General features: G+C 39.0%; 1 protein-coding gene across 13 annotated transcripts in view; it reads left to right on the top strand.

Moving 5' to 3' along the window:
* NEXN (nexilin F-actin binding protein) overlaps positions 1–21,551 on the top strand; it is a 56,943-nt gene that overhangs the window by 11,644 nt on the left and 23,748 nt on the right. For 4 of the 13 annotated variants that reach the window (XM_089300440.1, XM_008265032.5, XM_070078195.2 and 1 more), the window contains 7 exons: positions 8,903–8,978; positions 10,321–10,512; positions 11,042–11,120; positions 11,203–11,351; positions 17,400–17,441; positions 18,593–18,790; positions 18,890–19,066. In XM_089300440.1, coding sequence (XP_089156566.1) covers positions 8,952–8,978; positions 10,321–10,512; positions 11,042–11,120; positions 11,203–11,351; positions 17,400–17,441; positions 18,593–18,790; positions 18,890–19,066 — 864 coding nt within the window. In that variant the 5' untranslated portion in view covers positions 8,903–8,951. The remainder of the gene's footprint in view (positions 1–8,902; positions 8,979–10,320; positions 10,513–11,041; positions 11,121–11,202; positions 11,352–17,399; positions 17,442–18,592; positions 18,791–18,889; positions 19,067–21,551) is intronic. The other 9 variants (XM_089300442.1, XM_008265033.5, XM_089300444.1 and 6 more) reach the window with 3 other exon arrangements.

Below are 21,551 nucleotides of genomic sequence, written 5' to 3'. Positions count from 1 at the left end.
AACCGGGACAGAATCCGGCGCCCCAACCGGGACTAGAACCCGGTGTGCCGGCGCCGCAAGGTGGAGGATTAGCCTATTGAGCCACGGCGCCGGCTCCAGTGGGAGCATTTTTTAAAAGGATTTATTTATTTATTTGAAAGAGTTGCACAGAGAGAGGAGAGAGAGAAATCGAGAGAGAGAAAGGTCTTCCATGCGCTGGCTCACTTCCCAACTGGCCGAAGCTTGGAGCCAGGAGCTTCTTCTGGGTCTTCCCATGCGGGTGCAGGGGCCCAAAAACTTGGGCCATCTTCTGCTGCTTTCCCAGGCCGTAGCAGAGAGCTGGATTGGAAGTGGAGCAGCTGGGCCTTGAACTGGCAGGGAGCATTTTGTTTAACAGAGCTTAGTTTTATGTGTGTTTACGTACTTTCAGATGTTACCAAAGTAAAGCATTTTAAACTAAAAATATGAACCTTGTTTTTTTTGGTAATTATCTTCAATTTCATCTAGACTATGAGCTGTATTCGAACAGACAATTTATCCTATTCATCTTATATTTTTAGTACCTTATACTGTACATTATGGATATTCAGTAAATGATTCTTGAATAGTTATCCACTTTAGCTAATTTCTTCACCTTTTCTCATTTATTCTTAGTTTCGTCATACTCAGCTCTGAATTTATGAAATAACATAGAAACCATCCCATATACAGCACCTGATTTGGGATTTGATTGTTAGTTTCCATCATTCTCCTTTATCCAGTGCAGACCTACCTTGTTTGTATTGTACTTTATTATACTTTAGAAATATTGTTGTTTTTCAACAGGAGTCACTGTGCACTTACTCCCCATGTAGGATCGCTGTCCTTAATGTGTTGTACTATGTGAATTAATGGTATAACTAATACTCAAGCAAAACTTTATACTTTGTGTTTCTATGTGGGTTCAAGCTGTTGAAATCTTTACTTAGTATATACTAAATTGATCTTCTGTATATAAAGATAATTGAAAATGAATCTTGATGTGAATGGGATGGGAGAAGGAGTGGGAGATGGGATGGTTGTGGGTGGGAGGGAGGTTATGGGGGGAAAAAGCCGCTATAATCCAAAAGCTGTACTTTGGAAATTTATATTTATTAAATAAAAGTTAAAAAAATTTAAGTATGAGAAAGGTTACAAAAAACCATAAAATTTTCAAAATTTCCATAAAGTTAATATTGTTTAATAATTTTACACATAGTTTTGGCAAAAAAAAACTTTCAAGGAGAGTTCTTGACACTTTAAAATTAACTGATTAAATATTTAATTATGTTGACTGGTAACCATATATCACATGGGTGATGTCATTCTGTTTGCTAAATATCTCAGCACTGAAAATCTTGGTTAACTCATCCTTTTCAGCTTCACCTTTTTAAGCAATATTTGCAGAAGAAATACTTCCTCAAGAAAATGGAATGAAACAAGATTCTAGTAAAGTGTTTCTTGGATTAAGTGTTATGTCTGGCATACAGAAAATATTTGAAGCCTCAAAATTACTTTTATATCATCTGTATGATATCAATGATAAATATGATTTCTCTACATATATCAATAAATATTTGTTGGCTACCAAAAAAAAAGAAATATTGAAGAAATATTGTTTTTACAACTTGAAAGCTTGTGGCAACCCTGCAGGGCAAACCTGCTGGCATTATTTTTCCAAAGCATGGGCTCAATTCAGGTCTCTATTACATCTGGCAATTCTCCCAAATTTCAAACATTTCATCATTATTGTATCTGCTGTGGGGCTCCGTCATAAGTGGTCTTTGATGCTACCCTTGTAGCTGTTTGGGGGTACCACAAACTACCCCAATGAGACAGCAAACTTAATGGATAAATACTCATGTCCCGATTGCGCCGTGGATGGGCTGTTCCCAGTGCTTGCCCTTGCCTCAGGCCTCCCTGTTTTCTGGGACACACTAGTATTTGAACTTAGGCCAGTTAGTAACCCTACAATGGCCTTCAAATGTTCAAGTGAAAGGGTCACATGTTTCTCACATTCAATCGAAAGCTAAAAATGGTTAAGTTTTGTGAAGGAGGCATGTTGAAATCCAAGAAAGGCTGAAAGCTAGACCTCTTGCGCTAAACATTTAGCCAAGCAGGGAATGCCAGGGAAAACTTCTTGGAAGAAATTAGAAGTGCAACTCCAGTGAGCACACAGATTAGTAGGAAATGAAATGGACTATTGCTGATAGAAAAGTTTTAGTGGTCTGGACAGAAAATCAAACCAGCTGCAACATTTCCTTCATCTGAAGGTAATTCAATGCAAAACCTCAACTTTGTTCAATTCTATGAAAGCTGGGAGAGGAGAGGAAGCTTCAGAAGAAAAGTCTGAAGCTAGCAGGGATTGGTTCGTGAAATTTAAGGAAAGAAGCTGTCTCTATGATATGAAAGCTGAAACTGAGGAAGCGAGTATTGATAGAGAAGCTGCAGCAAGTATCCAGAAGATGTAGCTAAGGTCATCAACAGACTTCCAATGTAGATGAAACAGCCTGGGGCCTGCGCTGTGGCACAGTGAGTTAAAGCCCTGGCCTAAAAAGCACCAGCATCCCATATGGGCACTGGTACTAGTCCTGGCTGCTCCTTTTGCAATCCAGCTCTCTGCTATGGCCTGGGAAAGCAGTAGACGATGGCCCAATCCTTGGGCCCCTGCACCACATGGGAGACCCGGAAGAAGCTCCTGGCTCCTGACTTCGGATCTGCTCAGGTCTGGCCTTTGCAGCCATCTGGGGAGTGAACCAGTGGATGGAAGACCTCTCTCTCTGTCTCTACCTCTCTTTGTAACTCTGTCTTTCAAATAAATAAAATAAATCTTAAAAAAAAAAAAAAAAAGAAAAGAAACAGCCTTTTACTGAATGAAGAAGCTAACTAGGACTTTGATAGCAAGAGAGGAGAGGTCAATGATACCTGGCTTCACAGTCCTCTCTTATTAGGGGCTAATGCAGCTGGTGACTTGCAATTGAAGCCAATGGTCATTACCATTCCCCAAATCCTAGGACACTGAGACTTATACTAAATCTACTCTACTTGTGCTCTGTAAGTGGAACAACTAAGCCTGTATGATAGCACATCTGCTAGCAACATGGTTTTCTGAATATTTTAAAAATATTATTTAATTATTTATTAGGTAAAGTTACAGATAGATGGAAAGACAGAGAGAAAGGTTTTCTATCCTCTGGTTCACTCCCCAAATGACCGAAATGTCCAGAACTGGGCCAATCTGAAGCCAGGAGCCAGGAGCTTCTTCTGGTTTTCCCACACTTGGGCCATTCTATGCTGCTTTCCCAGGTCAGCAGAGAGCTGGATCAGAAGAGGAGTGGCTGGGACATGAACCGGTGCCCATATGGGATGCCTGCGCTGCAGGCGGAGGCTGAGCCTCCTATGCCACAGCACCGGCCTCGGTTTTCTGAATATTTCAAGTCCATTGTTGAGACCTACTGCTGAGCAAGAAAAGATTCCTTTCAGATTATTATTTCATTGTTGACAATGCGCCTGGTTCCCCAGGAACTCTGATGGAGATGTACAGCGTTTTCATGCCTGCTAATACAACATCCATTCTGCATGGATCAAGGAGTAGTTTCAATTTTCAAGTCTTGTTATTTAAGAAGTACGTTTTATAGCTGCCATACATAGAGATCTTCTGGAAAGGATTTACCATTTTTTAAAAAAGATTTATTTATTTGAAAGGCTGAGTTACAGAAGGAGAGGCAAAGGCAGAGAGATCCTCCACTTGCTGGTTCTCCCCTCACATGGCCACAATGGGTGGAGCTAGGCCATTCTGAAGCCAGGAGCCAGGAGCTTCTTCCAGGTGTGAGGGCCCAAGGACTTGTGCTATCTTCTGCTGCTTTCCCAGGCATATAAACAGGAGCTGGATTAGAAGTGGAGCAGCCAGGTCTCAAACTGGTGCTCATACGGGATGCCAGTGCTGCAGACGGCAGCTTTATTTGCTACGCCACAGTGCCAGCCGCAGGATTCACCATTCTAAAGACTGTTAGGAACAGTCATGACTCATGGAAGGAAGTCAAATCAACATTAAGAGGAATTTGGAAGAAGTTGATTGCAACTGTCTTGGATGACTTTGAGGGCTTTAAAAACTTCAGAGGAGAAAGAAGCTGCTGATGTGGTAGAAATGGCAAGATTACTAGAATTAGAAGTAGAGCCTAAAGATGTGACTGAATTGCTTCAATCTCATGACAAAACTTTAATGGAGAGGTGTTTTTTATTTTTATTTTTAAAAGATGTGTTGCTTTATTTGAAAGGTAGAGTTACAGAGAGAGAGAAAGAATCTTCCATCTGCTGTTTCATTCCCCAAATGATCACAATGGCTAGGCTGAAACTAGGAACCAGGAGCTTTTTACGGGTCTCCCACATGGGTGCTGAGACCAAAGCACTTGGGGCATCTTCCCTTGCTTTCCTAGGTATGTTTGCAGGGAGCTGGATTGGAAGTGGAGCAGCCAGGACATGAACTGGTGCCCATATGAGATGCTGGTGCTGCAGGAGGCGGCCCAACTGAGCCTGGAGGAGTTTTTTTTTTTTTTATGAATGAGCAAAGAAAGTAGTTTCCTGACCTCGTTTGAAGATGCTGTAACACTTCTGAAATAACAACAAAAGACTTAGAATATTAATTAAGCTTCATTAATAAAGCAATGTCAGAGTTTGAAAGAGTAGGATAATGCTATCACACTGTGCTGCATACTGCAGAGAAATCTTTCAGGAAAGGAAGAGTCGGTCATTGTGGCAACTTCACTGTGCCCTTGCTTCAAGAAATTGCCACAGTCACCGCAACCTCCAGCAAATACCACCCTAATCAGTCAGCAGCCATGAACGTGAAGGCAAGAGACCCTCCCATGAGCAAAAACATTAGGACTTGCTGAAGGCTGTATAATTGTTCATGTTTAAACAATAAAGTATTTTTATTTTTAAGTTCTATTTATTTTGAAGGCAGAGAGAGAGAAAGAAAGAGAGGGAGAGAGAGATCTTCCATCCAATTGATTCACTTCCTAAATGGCTGCAACACCTGGTGCTGGGCTAGACTAAAGCCAGGAGCCAAGAGCTCGATCCTGGTCTCTCATGAAGGTATCAGGAACTCCAGCACTTGAGCCATCATCTGCTGCCTCCCAGATGCATTAACAGGGAACTAGAGTGGAAGCAGAGTAGCTGGGACTCAAACCAACACTCTCATATGGGATGCAGGTGTCCCAAGTAGTGGGTTTATCCTCTGAGCAATAATGCAACGCCCACCCCCCGCAATAAAGTATTTTAAAATTAAGATATATACATTATGTTTTAAGACATAATGCTTGGCCGGCACCACGGCTCACTAGGTTAATCCTCTGCCTGTGGCACCGGCACCCCAGGTTCTAGACCTGGTTGGGGTGCCAGGTACCAGTCCCGGTTGCTCCTCTTCCAGTCCAGCTCTCTGCTATGGCCCGGGAGGGCAGTGGAGGATGGTCCAAGTGCTTGGGCCCTGCATCCGCAAGGGAGACCAGGAGGAAGCACCTGGCTCCTGGCTTTGGATCAGTGCAGCGCACCAGCTGCAACAGCCATTTTGGGGGTGAACCAACGGAAGGAAGACCTTTCTCTCTGTCTCTCTCACTGTCTAACTCTGCCTGTCACAAAAAAAAAGACATCATGCTATTATATAATTAATAGAACACAGAACAATGTAAGGATAACTTTTATATTCACCACGAAACTGAAAAGTTTCTGTGGTTAGCTTTCCTGTAGTATTTGCTTTATTGCAGTGGTCTATAGCCAAACCTGCAGTATCTCTGAGGTATGCCTACAGACAGTCTCCAGTTTTTTGCTTTACTATATTGCAGTATTTTAAAAAATCATTAAATTTTATTTATATATATAAAACTTTTCATTATGAATGACTTCATCAAATTAGAATTTATCAATCTGTAAGTGAATGGTACTTTAAAATGTTTAGAAGTGAGGCAGGTGCTGTGGCAACACACCTGCTGTGTGGGCATGCCATAGACTTTTCTCTCTGTCGCTCCCTTTCTCTGTTTGTAACTCTACCTCTCAAATAAATAAATAAAATCTTGGGAAAAAGAAAAGAATGGCCTTGGAGGTAGAAAAAGACTACGGACACATTTGCTTAGGTGGGAGATCAAAACAATGGAAGGAGATGGGAGGCCAGAGTCTGAGGGAACCTGCAGAAAGAAGGCTGTGAAGTCTAAAGGAGAATTTTAATTCTGATCCATGATTACTATGTATTTAATATTCTCATAGTGGGCCCAGTGTTGTGGGACAGGTAAAGCCACTGTCTGCAACACCAGCATCCCATATGGGCACCAGATCAAGTTCCAGCTGCTCTACTTGCCATCCAGTTCCTTGCTAATGAGCCTGGAAAAGCAGTGGAGGATGACTCAAGTGCTTGGGTTCCTGCACCCACATAGGAGATCTTTAAGGAGTTCTGGGCTCCTGGCTTCAGCCTGGCCTAGTTCCGGCCATTTCAGCCATTTGGGAGTTATTTTAAATTGTAAGCTAATTGAGTTAGGCACTGGAAAGGTACTGATTGTCCGTAATCTGTGAAGGGAACATGAAGTCTACCAGGTATACAGATAGAAATTTGAGTGGATATTAGAAAGTGCAAGATACAGGTTGAGAATGGAAGTCACTGGTATGAAGAATCTTAGTTGGAAGGTTAAGATGTGTGTATGCTGCCTTTCAATTTTCAGTCATATATGATTGATGTTAGAGCCTTACCCGGACCACTTAAAGATCAGGTTCCAAAGTTTTGTTGAGAGCTTTTGCCAAGAGACTATTAACACCATGAGAATAGGTACAGTGTCTGTCTATTCAGTGCTGTAATATCAGTATCTACAGAGTGCCTGATAACCACTTGTGTAATAACTGGTGTGTTCTACTTATAGCATATCCCTGAATAATGATAATCATGATAGTCATACATTAGATCCAGACCATCCTTAAATGTTTATAAAGGGGCTGGCGCCGTGGCTCACTTGACTAATCCTCCACCTGCAGTGCCAGCATTCCATATGGGCACCAGGTTCTAGTCCCAGCTGCTCCTCTTCCAGTCCAGCTCTCTGAGAGTGGAGGATGGCCCAAGTACTTGGGCCCTGCACCCGCATCAAAGACCAGGAGGAAGCACCTGGCTCCTGGCTTCAGATTAGCACAGCACTGGCCATAGTGGCCATTTTGGGGGTGAACCAACAGAAGGAAGACCTTTCTCTGTCTGTCTCTCTCTCACTGTCTAACTCAATCTGTCAATAAAAAAATGCAAAAAAAAGTTTATAAAGTACTTCAGGTGGCAGGGTTTACTTATTTAGCAAATAATTGTTATAGCCTCATATGTCTCCTATATGCTAGTTACATGCTATGTGCTATGGATACAGTGGTATACAAAATACAGTCTCTACTTTAGAAGACCTCACATTCTGGTAAGGAGCTGGTCAGGAAGGACTCATTACCGTGCCTTGTGGTGGCTGCTACAGTCGAGGTAAGCGCAGAGCGCTATGGAAGCACCAGAGCAGCGCTAAACTAGTCTGTAGAGTCCAGTGACAGAACAAAAGGATGAGGAGGAGGTAGCTAAGCGATAAAGGCATGAGAAGAACAGCAAGCTGGGGAGTTGGCAAAGACCTGAGTTTGCCAGTATTTCAGTACGAGTGATAGAGTGGAAGGGAGGTGTGGAGAGAGACGAGGCTGAAGCGCTAACCTGCCAGAGTGTACTGCCTCACTGAGGGAGAAGTGTAGCATGAGAAGAAAAAGGCCAAGGCGGAAACCCGGGGCAAACAACATCTAAGTGGAAGAAAGAGGTTAAGAAAAAGTCCTCAAAGTCGGCAAATTGTGAGAGACATCAAAGAACCGGGGGGAGTGGTGTCAAAGGATCAAGAAAGGGGGATCTCAAAGAAAGGAGGGGTGATGGAGTCTATCAGGCATAGCAGTGCATTGAGAAGGAGGGGTGTGTCCAATTCTATTTGACAATATGCAAAAAACATTATTCTGCCTGTTTCATTTATAAAACTGAAGTTCATAGATGTTAACCAGCCTGTCCAAGGTCACATGACTAATAATTGACCTCAGCAGGAGCTCTAGTCCAAGTTTACCAGCTCTGACTCCAGTGTTTCTTCCACTGTCAATGTCGTCTTAATCTGTGTGGAAAACCAATAATTAACTACAAAATTATCATTAGGAAATAATGGAATATTTCCAACCAAGGTCATTAAGTACAAAAATTTAGTAGAAGCCAGTGGTTTGAGCTCTGGCTGCTCTGCTTTCAATCCAGTTCCCTACTAGTGTGCCAAGGAGAGCTATGGGTGATGGCTCAAGTGCTAGGGCCCCTGCCACCCATGTGGGAAACCCAGGTGGAGCTCCTGGCTCCTGGCTTTGGCCTGGCTCAACCCTGGCCATTGCAGCCATCTAGAGGGTAAACTAGTGGATAGAGGATTTCTCTCTATCTCTGTAACTCTGACTTTCAAATAATAAATAAATCTTCAAAAAAAAAAAAAGAAAGTTGATAGGGTTATTTTAATATCAGAGAAGTCCAAGATAATGAAGTAAAAGAAGAGGAAAATTTTACTGATGAAAGAGTCAATTCAAATTGCAAGATCTTACATATCAATATAATTATATTATAATGTGTAGGAAATAAAAGAACATGAATTACACTAAACAAGAAATTGATATTCTAATTGCAGAATACACACTCTTTTCAAGTGCACTTTAATGTGTTCACCAAATTTTTCTGGGGTCTTTTAACACCATGTACCTCATGTACACTTAATCTTGGGAAAAGGAGCTGAAGGTTATAGCAATTTATTACTTGCTTGCCTTTTTTGAGAGATAGCATGCTCTTTGTATTTATAAAAATATATAATATTAAAAATTCTTATACAATATTAAAATATTTTTTCAGGTGCAAAAATTTACAGAGCTTCATCAGCCCAAGACCACACAGAGCAAACATGAATGACATTGCCCAAAAGGCTGAGGTAAGTCTCAAAGGTTAAAAAAAAATAAAGAGAAAGTGGGGTTGGCTGCAGAATTGCTGAAGGGACACTTGTGTGATGGAAAGATCATATTCAAGAATTCACAATAACCACATCGAGATGTAAAACAACAAGATACAATTCAGGGACTGGTTTGGGTCAGTATTTTCATCTGGATTCTAATCTAGGGAACATGATTACCAAATTTGTGAATGACAGTTAAAAGGGATGTGAGATCTAGCATCTGGAGCAGAATTTTAAATGTCCTGATGAATCTTAGAAATTATTCTTTCAATATTAAAAAAAATACACTTGACTTATGCTCACAGGAGACAGTGGTCATTCGCTCTCCGGTGAATAGCCTTCTTAGCCCGTTTGTCTAGCAACTGCACTAGCATTTCTCTTAGCTTTTTTCTAGTTCTTGGCTGTAGTTACTGACAGTTGCAGTAAGACACGCCCCCTTGCTGACACCCCAAAATTATAAACTTAAAAACCTTACTAGGCCAAGGACACATAGTAAATTCTAGAATACAGGCTGGGTATGCCTCAGACTCATTCAGCAGTTTCCTGTCACTAAACAGAAAGGTTTGGTGTACTGTGGCGCTGAGGTTTTCTTTACTGGTTAAGAAATTAGCTTCCTTTACAAAAAGACACCAAACATTTGCTTTCCTGGTTTTACAGAGGAGGGAGTTCTTCTACAGTCTTCTACCAGATAAGGATTTTCCTCTTAGGGGCTCCTACTGCTTAGACACGTTTATCCTGGCTTAGGGGGTTACCGAGGGGCAATCCAGCGCAATAGCATAAATCGCTGCTTGCACACACAGGCTCTGGCGCTCCTCAGCTGTAATCAGGAGTGAAGGACTGGCCTTCAGGTTTGCTCATACTAGATATGCAGCCAGCAAGAACGTAGTATGCGAACTAGACTTCAGACTTTAAACTTTCGTTTGGTTCAACTGAAATTAGTCTTGGCAACTTTTAAGCAAGTGATGTTTTAAAATCTGAATCTTTAATAACGGAGTAGGACAATATGATGTATGTTGTTTTTAATTAGATTGCAGTATTTGATTTTTATGCTTTACTGGCCTTCAGCTTTAGGAGAATGCTAGACTGAAGATGAGACTTCTTAAGAAGAACTTTATAAGATTCCTGCTCTCATATTTCCTGTAATTTCACTCTTCATATTTAGGTTTTGGAAAGGATCTAATCGGGTTGTGATGGTTCAAATAAAGGCTTCATACTCGTTTCTGTTTTCTGTTTCAATAAGTATTTTTGTATTGCTTATTTTTATCTATCTTTATCTAATTTCTTCTTTTTTTTTCCTTTCTCCTGTTTTCTTCTAATGAAGATTCTGCTTTCCTCATCTAAACCTGTCCCAAAAACCTATGTGCCAAAACTTGGCAAGGGTGATGTAAAGGATAAATTTGAAGCCATGCAGAGAGCCAGGGAAGAAAGAAATCAAAGGAGATCTAGAGAAGAAAAGCAAAGAAGAAAAGAACAATATATTAGAGAGAGAGAATGGAACAGGAGAAAGCAGGAGGTTATTTTATTTTATTTTATTCTTGTGCAAAATTCATTTTTAAAATTTTGTTTTATTGATTATTTATGTTAACCATATTTCATATTAACTGTAACTAAAACACCTTTCTGTGATTGTAAACTGTTTGAACTCTGGATATACAGTAGTCCCCCATACCTGTGGTTTCATTTGTCACTGTTTCAGTTACCTGCAGTCAACTGTGGTCTGAAAATACTAAATGGAAAATTACAAAATAAGCAATTCATATGTTTTCACTAACTTTTATTACAGTTTTTTAAATAATTATTCTATTTTATTGTTAATTGTTGTTAGTCTCTTTTTGTGTCTAATTTATACATTAAAATTCACCAGATATGTATGTATAGAAGAAAACATAGTGTATATCTATATATGTCTTGTTGCTATCCACAGTCTCAGGCATCCACTGGGAGTTTGGGGACATATCCCCTGAAGATAAGGGGGAGCTACTGTAATATTACTTAGCCTAATTTTTGGACATATATTTATGTTCATTTATTTAACCATCTAGATGAAAGAAATGCTTGCTTCTGATGATGAGGACGAGGTCTCTTCTAAAGTAGAAAAAGCTTATGTTCCAAAGCTCACAGGTAAGAAACCTGAGTAGGAAGTTGCGAATGAAACTACCAGAGAAAGAAATACGGTATCAAACATCTTCTCATATATTCTTAGGAACTGTTAAAGGTAAATTTGCTGAAATGGAGAAACAACGACAAGAGGAACAAAGGAAGAGGACAGAGGAGGAACGGAAACGCAGACTTGAGCAGGATATGCTAGAAAAGAGGAAGATGCAGCGTGAACTGGCAAAGAGGGCTGAGCAGGTACACACCAGCACTAAGTAGGCTTTGCTCCAGAAGCTAACTGTATAACATAGAACTAACTGGTATGTTGCTTAATTAAACCATTTGAATACACAGAAGCTATTTGCAGCTAACATGAAAATAAGATCTTAAGTAAAAATATCTAAAAATCAGATGCATAGGAAATAAAGCACCAAATGTGGCTATTTTATGGTGGAATGGTGAGATGCCTTTTGTTATATGTGATCTTATTCTGTCCACATTCTTTATTTTTATTGACATGTTAGAGACTTTTACAAAAATGTTAGACAATTTCACATGTAAACTATCACATGCATCTAACACAATGTTGGTCTTTCAATAGCAATATTTAGCAATATTTGAAAATGCTAGTCCTTCAAAGCAATACTTTAAGTGCCTTAAATCCATTTGCTCTGTTTCATTCAGTTTTCACTATGTTTCTAAAAAGAAAAGTGACAGGATACGCAATACATATACAATTCTTGCATGCCAAAGAAATTTATTTATCCCAGTTTTGTAACAAACCACTTTTATGGCACAAATAGCCATTTGTGTAGTGGCTAATGATAACATAAGCCAGATGAACTGTAAAAAAGAATGGAAATTTTCTATATTTTATTTTACACTTCTTTTTCTGAAGGAAAAATACTGTATCCTACTTCCCTTTCTAGTCATTAAAGATTAGTATTTATTTTGCAGTCAATTTTCATGAGAATAAAATTATAATATTGAGTATTATTATAAATTATATTTTATAAACATAGTTATAGAATTACATTTATAATTGTACTATTAATTATAAATAAATACAATTATAAAAATAAGTAATTAAATATATGGTGTTTGGCAGAAAATAATGAGTACATACATTGATATACATAGTTTGAGATTTGCATCCGTTTCCAGCACTGATTATTTTCTAGACTTTAAGACACACTACAGCCCCAAGAATAGAATATGTAGACAGTGATTTCTCAAAGAAAAACTGTGTGTGTTGAGGAGATGTGCTTAAATATGATGAAAGCATAGGATTCTTAGAGATGGAAGCAAGATTATGAAAAAGAACCACTTTAGCAGCTCTAAATACTTTCTACATGGCAGGGTACCATAGATTCCTGGTTAGTGATTTTTTTTTCTTATTCAATCATTTAAGAATATGTAGGTAAACAATTAATAGATATTCCATCTTGTAAACACATAAAGCCTAGCTTTAAAATCTAAGTATATTTTCCATTCAAATCTAATATAATGTAAGGTATCTGAATATAAAGTATGGATGGCTAGTCAAAAGGAATCTTCGTGTTTGTTTGCAAAAACGCACTTGTACAAATCCATGTATAAGAATGCTATGAAAGGAATTTCTGGTGCAGAAGTTTGGCGCAGCAGTTAAGACACCACTGGGGATGCCTGCATACCATGTTGGAGTATCTGGGTTCAAGTCTTAGCTCTGATTCCAGCTTCCTGCTAATGGTCATCCAAGAAGGCAGTGGTAATGGCGCAAGTGATTGGATTCCTGACACTCACTTTGGGAGTCTTGGATTGAGTTCCTGGATCCCAGCTTGGGCCTGGCCCAGCCTTAGCCATTGCAGGCATTTGGGGAGTGAACCAATGTATGGGAGCTATCTTTCAAGCTCACAAAATAAACAAACAAAAGTAACTTTTAAAAAATGGAAAACAATGTGACATAAATTTTTTAAGATTTACTTGTTTGAGAGGCAGAGTTTCAGACAGAGAGAGGGAGAGGTCTTCCATCTGCTGGTTAACTTCCCAAATGGCCACAATGGCTGGAGCTGGGCTGATCCAAAGTCAGGAGCCAGGAGCTTCTTCCAAGTCTCTCATGGGGATGCAGGGGTCCAAACACTTTGGCCATCCACTGCCTTCCAAGGCCATTAGCAGAGAGCTGGGTTGGAAGAGGAGCAGCCGGGACATGAACTGGCCCCCATATGGGATGCTAGTGCCGCAGGTGGAGGCTTAAGCTACTATGCCACAGTGCTGGCCCCTAAATCAAATTTAAAAGGAGGGGGATTCCTGAATCAGGAGGTTGACCTCAAAGATAATTGCCGTTTCTGATATTCTAGCTTTTATAATGAGTTAAAAATGAGTAGATGTTGTAGACTAGATGTTGAATCAAAGACCAATGAGATTTGGGAAGAAACTTAATTTGATATTATCTGGTAATCTTTGAGGATACCCTGATGGAAAAAGTTAAAGTCTATCAACTTAGGGGCCGAGGCTCACTTGGTTAATCCTCTGCCTGTGGCGCCGGCATCCCATATGGGTGCTGGGTTCTAGTCCTGGTTGCTCCCTTCCAGTCTAGCTCTCTACTGTGGCCCAGGAAGGCAGTGGAGGATGGCCCAAGTGCTTGGGCCCCTGCACCTGCATGGGAGACCAGGAGGAAGCACCTGGCTCCTGGCTTTGGATCGGCGAAGCTCCGGCCGTAGTGGCCATTTGGGGAGTGAACCAATGGAGAGAAGACCTTTCCTTTCTCTCTGTCTCTCTCTCTCACTGTCTGTAACTCTACCTCACAAATAAATAAATAAAATCTTTTAAAAAAAAAGTCTAGAAAAGGAGAAGTTATTGGTGGGGGAAGGAGGTAGTGAAAAGAGAGAGCAGAAAACAAAGTTGATTTGGGGAGGAGCAAAAGGAGTTTTCTTTCCATGAAATGAGAGAAATAGTTGCAAATCCATTCTTCAATTGCAGCTTCTGAAAGTCATAACATTTAAAAATATTTATTTTCATTTTATTTGAAAGACAAAGAGACTGAGCAAGAGGGAGAGATCTTTCATCCACTGATGTACTCTCCAAATGCCTGCAACAACCACACTGACACTAGGAGCTGGAAACTCAATTTGTGTCTCCCATGGGAGTGCAGGGACCCAAGTAGTTGTGTCATCACTGCTCTCCCAGAGTGCTCAGTAGAAGGAATGTTGTATTCAGAAGTGGAGCAGGAACTGAACCCAGGCAGTCTGATAACAGATGTCGGGATCTCAAGTGGTGTCTTAATCACTGTGCCAAATGTCCACCCCATATTAACTGAATTTATGAATACCTGTTCTCTGTGAGTATACTGTCACCATGGCCACTTAGACAAATTCATCTTTTTCTTTGTTTATTGAAAAATTTATTCTTCTGACTTTGTTGTTTTGGTAATGGTTCAAAATAAAGAAAGGAGAAAGCAAAACCAAAAATTATCTATATACTTTTACCATAACGTAACACATAATAAAGATCTGGGAAAGTTGTAGCAGCAAGGTAAAGAAACCTGGGATCAAAAAATTTAGTATTAGGGCACTGGCTTTTGAGACCTAGTGGGTTAAGCCTCAGCCTGTGATGCCAGCATTCCGTATGGGCTCTAGTTCAAGTACTGGTTTCTCTACTTTCAATCCAGCTCCCTTCTAATGTGCCTGGGAAAGCAGCAGAAGATGGCCCAAGTGTTTGGGCTCCTGCACCCATGTGGGAGACCTGGAAGAAGCTCCTGTCTTCTGATTTTGACCTGGCCCAGCACTGGCTGTTGTGACCATCTGGGGAATGAACAGAGGATGGAAGATCTTTCTTTCTCTGTTTCTCCCTCTCTCTCTGTTAACTCTGCCTTTCAAATAAATAAATAAATCTTGAAAAAAGAAGAAATTTAGTATTGGGACAGGTGCTGTGGCAGCAGTGGGTTGAACTGCTACACAGGACTCCTGCATTCTATACAGGAAGGAGTGCTAGTTCAAGTGCCAACTACTCTGCTTTTGATCCAATTTCTTGCTAATGCACCTGGGAGACTGGAAGTGATGGTTCAAATACGTGGGTCCCTGCCACCCATGTGGGAGACCTGAATGGAATTCTGGGTTCCTGGCTTTGGTCCGGCCCAGCCCTGGCTGTTGCAGGCATTTAGGGAATGAATCAGTAAATGGAAGATCTTTCTGATACTCTGCCTTTCAAGTAGATGAAAGTAAATAAATAAGTATTAGGGGGAATAAGGCCTAAAGGAAAAGATGAAAATTTTGGGAAAAAATTGATTTTAGTATTTCTCCTTTACTTTCAATGTCTGACTTCTTACTATATCTGCTGGATCTTTTTGAGAGATGAACATGGTTTTAGTGTTTAGTATTCTTTTGAAGAGAAGTAATTCTGTAATTATTTTATCGTTAAAAATTTTCTTGGAGGAGGGCGTTTGGCTTAGTTCATTAAGCCACTGGTTAGGTTGCCTGCATCCTACATTGAAGTGACTGGGTTCAGTGCAAGGTTCTGGCTCCTGATTCCAACTTCCTGGTGATAGGGACCTAGGAGGCAGCACTGATGGCTCAGATGATTGGGTTCCTTGCCATACACATGGGAGGATGGGATTGAGTTCCTGGCTCCCTGCTTTGGCCTCCTGGCTGATGAGAGCATTAGGAGGAGAGAAACAGGGGATGGGAACACACATACACTCTTGCCGTCTCCTTCTCTCCCCCTCCTTCACTTTCTTTGCCTTTGTCTGTTGAAAACAAGAAAATTTAAAAATGTTTCTCAGTATAACCCATCTTCAATAAAACCTTCATCATTGACATAGTAAATAGTGTAACAAATAATTCTGTACCAAAGCAAATTATCCTAACAAAATTATTTCATAGAGAACAAAGTTCTTCTGAATAAAACTACTGGGGGTGGGGTGTTTGGCACAGTAGTTGGGACGCTGTCTGGGATGCCCACATCTGATACCAGAACCTGCTTCAAATCCTGGCTCCTCCACTTCCTGCTCAGCTTCCTGATAAGGCTTATCCTGGGAGGCATCAGATGATAGTTCAAGTGGTGGCTCTCTGCTACCCAAGAGGGAGACTGGGGTGGAATGCCTGGCTCCTGGCTTTAGCCTTGTCCTGTCTTGGCTATTGCTGACGGATGGAAGATCTCCCTTCTATCTGGTTCTCACTCAGTCTGACTTTCTAATTAGCAACAACAACAACAAAAATGAAAGAAAGCTAGAAAAAAGCCAAGTTATTAAAGCATAAACATAGATTAAAAAATAAAGTACTGGTTCAGAATAATTTATTTTTCATGAAATTGGGCATTTTAATAAAATGCACTACTTTTTCCTAATATAAGGTTTTAATATATTTTTTCTAATCTAAGGTTCAGTCATGACAGGGGAAATAGAAACAGAGTAAGATGATGAGAAAACAGAGACTTGGCCATTCCGGTTTCTAGGATGAGCCATGGGACAACAAAAATCCCTTAAACTGCATGAGGAACAAACTGCTTTCAGATTCTCCTTAGTTTTGAAAGTCAAAGTAAAATAAAACCATCCTGAAGTTCCGCTCTTTAATGGTTCCTATTTTCCGTTGCGTGTGGTCCCTCTTCCTGAGATCTCGAACACTGCAATATTTAAGTCGCCTATCTTCTCCCACTTCTCATTTGCTAAGTACATTAGCTTGCTTTGCAAGGTAACTAATGACGTTTCTTATGAGAAAAGGTCGACTGCGGATTTTTTAATGAGGGCCTTTTCCATTAGATCTGATCAAACTATAGAAAAAATTTTCTGACTACCAGAATTATTCTTCCTTCTAAACTGGCCTGTAGCTTTCACCAACCGTTGTATTTTTGCCATATGTTTCAGTTGTATTTTTGCCATATGTTTAAATTGTGAAATAGAATCGTGACGTTTATTTGATTGCTGATGATAGGTTTTCCTTTTGCTAGGGCAGGGATAGAGAATGAAGAAATGTTTCTGTGTATTTCAGTTCAGATTGCTAACTGAATTAATAAATGCTGTTTGTAAGCTTATAGCCAGATCAATAAAGTTTGGTCTGTTATTCAATTTCCAGATTTACAAAGGTGGGCTTTGTTTAATATTTTCTTAATATGTTCCCTGGATATGTATATTGATAAAAAAATTCAAAAACTAATATAAGGTATAATCTTCATTTTGAAGGACATATTTAGTTTATTAGGAACAACATAAAAGGACTTCAAAAATTATACATTTTAAAGTCTGCTGTCACAACTAAATGACTTTTCAGTTGTATGTTTAAAAGCAAAGGGCAGAAATCGGATGTAATGTAATGATATGACATTCTCATTCAATAGATTGAGGACATAAACAATACTGGAACTGAATCAGCATCAGAGGTAAACAGACATTTCCTTTCATGAAACATTCACCTAAAATTATCTGATTCACAAATCATCTTTTAATCTAAGAAATAGTAAAAGGGTTTTTGTTTTACTCTTTTTATTATACATCTAGGCATAACAAGACAGAAGGATATGCAAAGCAAGATCATACTTTTACAGTTTTAAACACTGTAGCTCAGTGTTTTAAAGAAAAGTATGCTTTGCTTTCATAGATTAAAGACAAGCCTCATTAGTCTCAGTTTGGGATACTCTGCCAAGACTATATATTTCTTAAACTGTTACTAACAGTTGAGATTGCTAAAAGCTAACATTTTTAAAAGGCATTTTCTTTTCACCTTTTGTCTTCTTTCCTCAGGTTTCCTGGTAGTTTGTGTTTTGGCTTTCACATACTAGTAGAGACTGCAGTTGTCTACAGATTACCATGAAAGAATGTTCCACAGTCACAAAATTTTAGTCATCTCTTTTAATCTAACAGAGAAAGTAAAAAAAAAATCAAACAGTTTGATGGTGGGCCAAAACTTACAGCTACACAAATTGGAAGCAGTTTGATTTTAGGGGTATAAGTTAAATGATTCTTCTCTATTTTTTAAAATAAAGGCAACAATAGATCATGTAATAAAAGTAATTAAAATAAAAATTCGAAGATAATACAGTTTAAAATATTTTAATCAGATGAAATTTGTGATGCTTGGAAGTACTGTGTCTTTTTTCCAGTAAATATTAGTTATATTGTGTATCTAAAAGTTTGCATGGAGAGAAAAATCATGGAGCAGCTATTTGTATTTAAATCTACCCACCATCAAATTGATTTAGAGTTCACTTACAGTCACATTACCTTTTGCTGGATTAATGCATGATAGTAAAATTCAGGCAATTTCATTGTAGTTTTGTTGTTTGATCAGCTCTGTTAATTCCAATTTCTAGGAAACAGAATACTTCTTGAACCTTGTCTGCAATGGATTTCAATAAGATTAACTCAATGCACAGTGAATTTAGAGAAAGCTATTTAAAAGTATTTTATAAAAATACTTTTTTGTCCCTTATAAGAGCAAAAGTAACGAATTTCAGCAATGATGGAGGTAAATCCCATTAAACCTAAATTTTGATTGATAAGAAATATACTAATTATCTACCTTATAAAACAGGAAGGAGATGATTCACTACTTATAACAGTGGTACCTATCAAGTCATACAAATCATCTGGAAAAATAATAAAGAATTTTGAGGACCTAGAAAAAGAACGAGAAGAGAAAGAAAGGCTCAAATATGAAGAAGATAAACGAATAAGATATGAAGAAGAGCGAAGATCTCTCAAGGAAGCAAAATGTCTTTCACTGGTCATGGTAATTTTTATCTATAAGGAATAAATCAAAGCTGTTTAGTTTAAGTTAATAGCCCTTCCCATTATGACTAACTGGTGGGTTTTTATAATGCTTTTTTAGGATGATGAAATGGAAAATGAGACAAAAAAAGCATCACTTTCTCCTGGAAAACTGAAACTAACTTTTGAAGAATTGGAGCGACAAAGACAAGAAAACCGAAAGAAGCAAGCTGAAGAGGAAGCAAGACAACGTTTAGAAGATGAGAAGCGTGCTTTTGAAGAAGCAAGACGGCAAATGGTGAATACATATATATTTAAAACTTGCATTTCATATCAATGAAAGTATCTGGCTTTAGAGAACATTCACTAGAGTAAATTCAAGGAAATTTTCTATGTAAAAGTGTTCGAGTTTGAAACTGTATACATATTCCATATAAAATATATCTGCATTTTTTCTAGTTTTCACTTTGGGCATTTTACCCAGTATGCTTTAAATTTTTGTTTTTATAGGTTATTAGTAATATATAAATATGCAATGAACCTGGCTTATCTATCTCTTAGTTTAGCCTGCAATATATTTAATGGTATAAGACATTTTCAAGTCTAATTATAAGTGTCCATTTGGCTTTGGTTTCAGTCCAGTTTTCAAATATGTAAACATAACAAAATAGTTTACTATAGAATATGTGGTTCTGTAAGATGTGGATGTATATATCTATCGAGTGTATTGGTTAAGAGCATGGATATTTTGAGCCATACTACCTGGATTCAGATATCAATCATTTATTAACTGTGTAACTATGGCAAATTAATCTCTCTAATGTCTTAGTTTTCTCATTGGCGAAATGGCAGCAATGACAGTGCCTACTTCTTAAATGGTGTTAAATGAGTTAATACTGGAAAAGCACTTAAAAAATGTTTGGCACATACTAAGTGTTTTAAAATGATAACTAATGCTATTATGCTATTAATAGAAGTTATCAATAAAAAACAAAAATGAAGGGCTGCAGTGTTAGGCTACAGCCTGCAATGCCTCCAGCATCCCATGTGAGTATCCCTAATGTACCTGGGTAAGCATCAGAAGATGGCACCTGGCACCTCCTGGGAGACCTGGATGGAGTTCCTGTCTCCTGGCTTCAGTGTAGCCATCTGGGGAGTGCCTCTCTCTGTAAGTGCCTTTCAAATAAATAAATCTTTAAAAACAATTGAAATAAAACACTGATTCCAAATCACATTTTTAAGAAAGATTTATTTATTTGAGAGGCAGAGTCATAGAGAGAGGAAAAGAGATTTCCCATTCTCTTGTTCACTCTACAAATGACTTCAGCAGTTGGGGCTGGGCCAAGCCAAAGCCAGGATCCAGAAACTCCATCCAAATCTCCTATGTGGGTGCAGGGGCCCGAGCACTTGGGCCATCATCCACTGCTTTTCTAGGTGCATCAGCAGGGAGCTGGAGTAGCCAGGCCTTTAGAACTGGTGCTCATATGGCATCCCCACTGTGCCACAATGTTGGCTGTCAAGTTGCTTGTTAAGATTTTGAAATGGAGAAGTAGGTGTTTGGCCTAGCAGTTAAGATGCTGCTTGGGACACGTGCATCCCATTTCAGAGTACCTGGGTTTAAAAACTAGGTTCCAGCTCCTGCTTCCAGCTTCCTGCTAATACGGACTCTGACAGGCAACAGGTATTGTCTCAGGAACATGGGTCCCTGCCACACACATGGGAGACCTGGATTGAGTTCTTGGCTTCCAGCTTCAGCCTTGCCTAGTCCTGGCCATGGCAGGAATCTTGGGGAGATGATCAGTGGATGGGACATGTGTGCCTTTGTGTATTTTTGTGTGTGTGAAAGAGAGAGAGAGAGAGAGAGAGAGAGAGAGAACTTGAAGATGGAACATCTATAATTTTTTAAGTTAATGACAACTTTCTTGATTAGTTTTCATTAATGATGTTCTAAGGATTACATCTCAAAATTTTTAATTTTCTAGACATTTACTTGAAAATGTTATTACTTTTGGGTAGTTGCATAATGTCTAGCAATTTAGTTGTCACTGGTGGTCAACTTAATAAAGACACAGAGATATTGTGGAGGCTGGAGTTGTGGCACAGAAGGTTAAGTTGTCACTTGGGATGCCGCATCCCATGTTGGAGTACCTGGTTTGAGTCCTGAGTGCTTTGCTTCCAATCCAGTTTCTTTCTAATGTATCCTGGGAAGCAGCAGATGATGGATTAAGTGTCTGTGCACTTGCCACCTGTGTTGGAGACTCAGATGGATTTCCTGGCTCCTTGCCAGCCCTGGCTGTTGAGGCCATTTTGGGGAGTGAACCAGCGATGGGAGATCTTTCTCTACCTCTGTCACTCTGCCTTTCAAGTAGATGAAAATAAATACATTTTAAAAGAGAAAAATTGTTAATTAATGAAATTACAAATGCTTATTTTAATGTAGTAATAAAATTTTAATTAGAAAATCATGAAACTTGAATTTTACATGAAACAGTTCCAGATAATAAGTTTTTACCTGATTCATATCAGAAAAAACTATTATAATTCATAGTAAAAAAAAACTCTATTGAGGTTATAAAATGAGAATTTTATTTTACTATCAAAGAGATCTGTAGGCATACTTTAACCACAACTTAAGTATACACACACATTTTATGTTTATTCTGAGAGAGTAAATGTTCAATGGTGACTCCTCTAAATTTTTTAAGTATATTACTTTTTTATTTAAAAAGTTTTTACTTTTTTGAGAAGCTTTAACTAGAACTCATCTTCAATAAGGCATTAAA

The sequence above is a fragment of the Oryctolagus cuniculus genome, chromosome 7 (assembly GCF_051225735.1).
Source record: "Oryctolagus cuniculus isolate XC-2025 breed Fujian yellow rabbit chromosome 7, ASM5122573v1, whole genome shotgun sequence".
Classification (NCBI taxonomy): domain Eukaryota; kingdom Metazoa; phylum Chordata; class Mammalia; order Lagomorpha; family Leporidae; genus Oryctolagus; species Oryctolagus cuniculus.
Note: the sequence above shows the minus strand (reverse complement) of the source record. Positions and strands in the feature narration are given on the sequence as shown.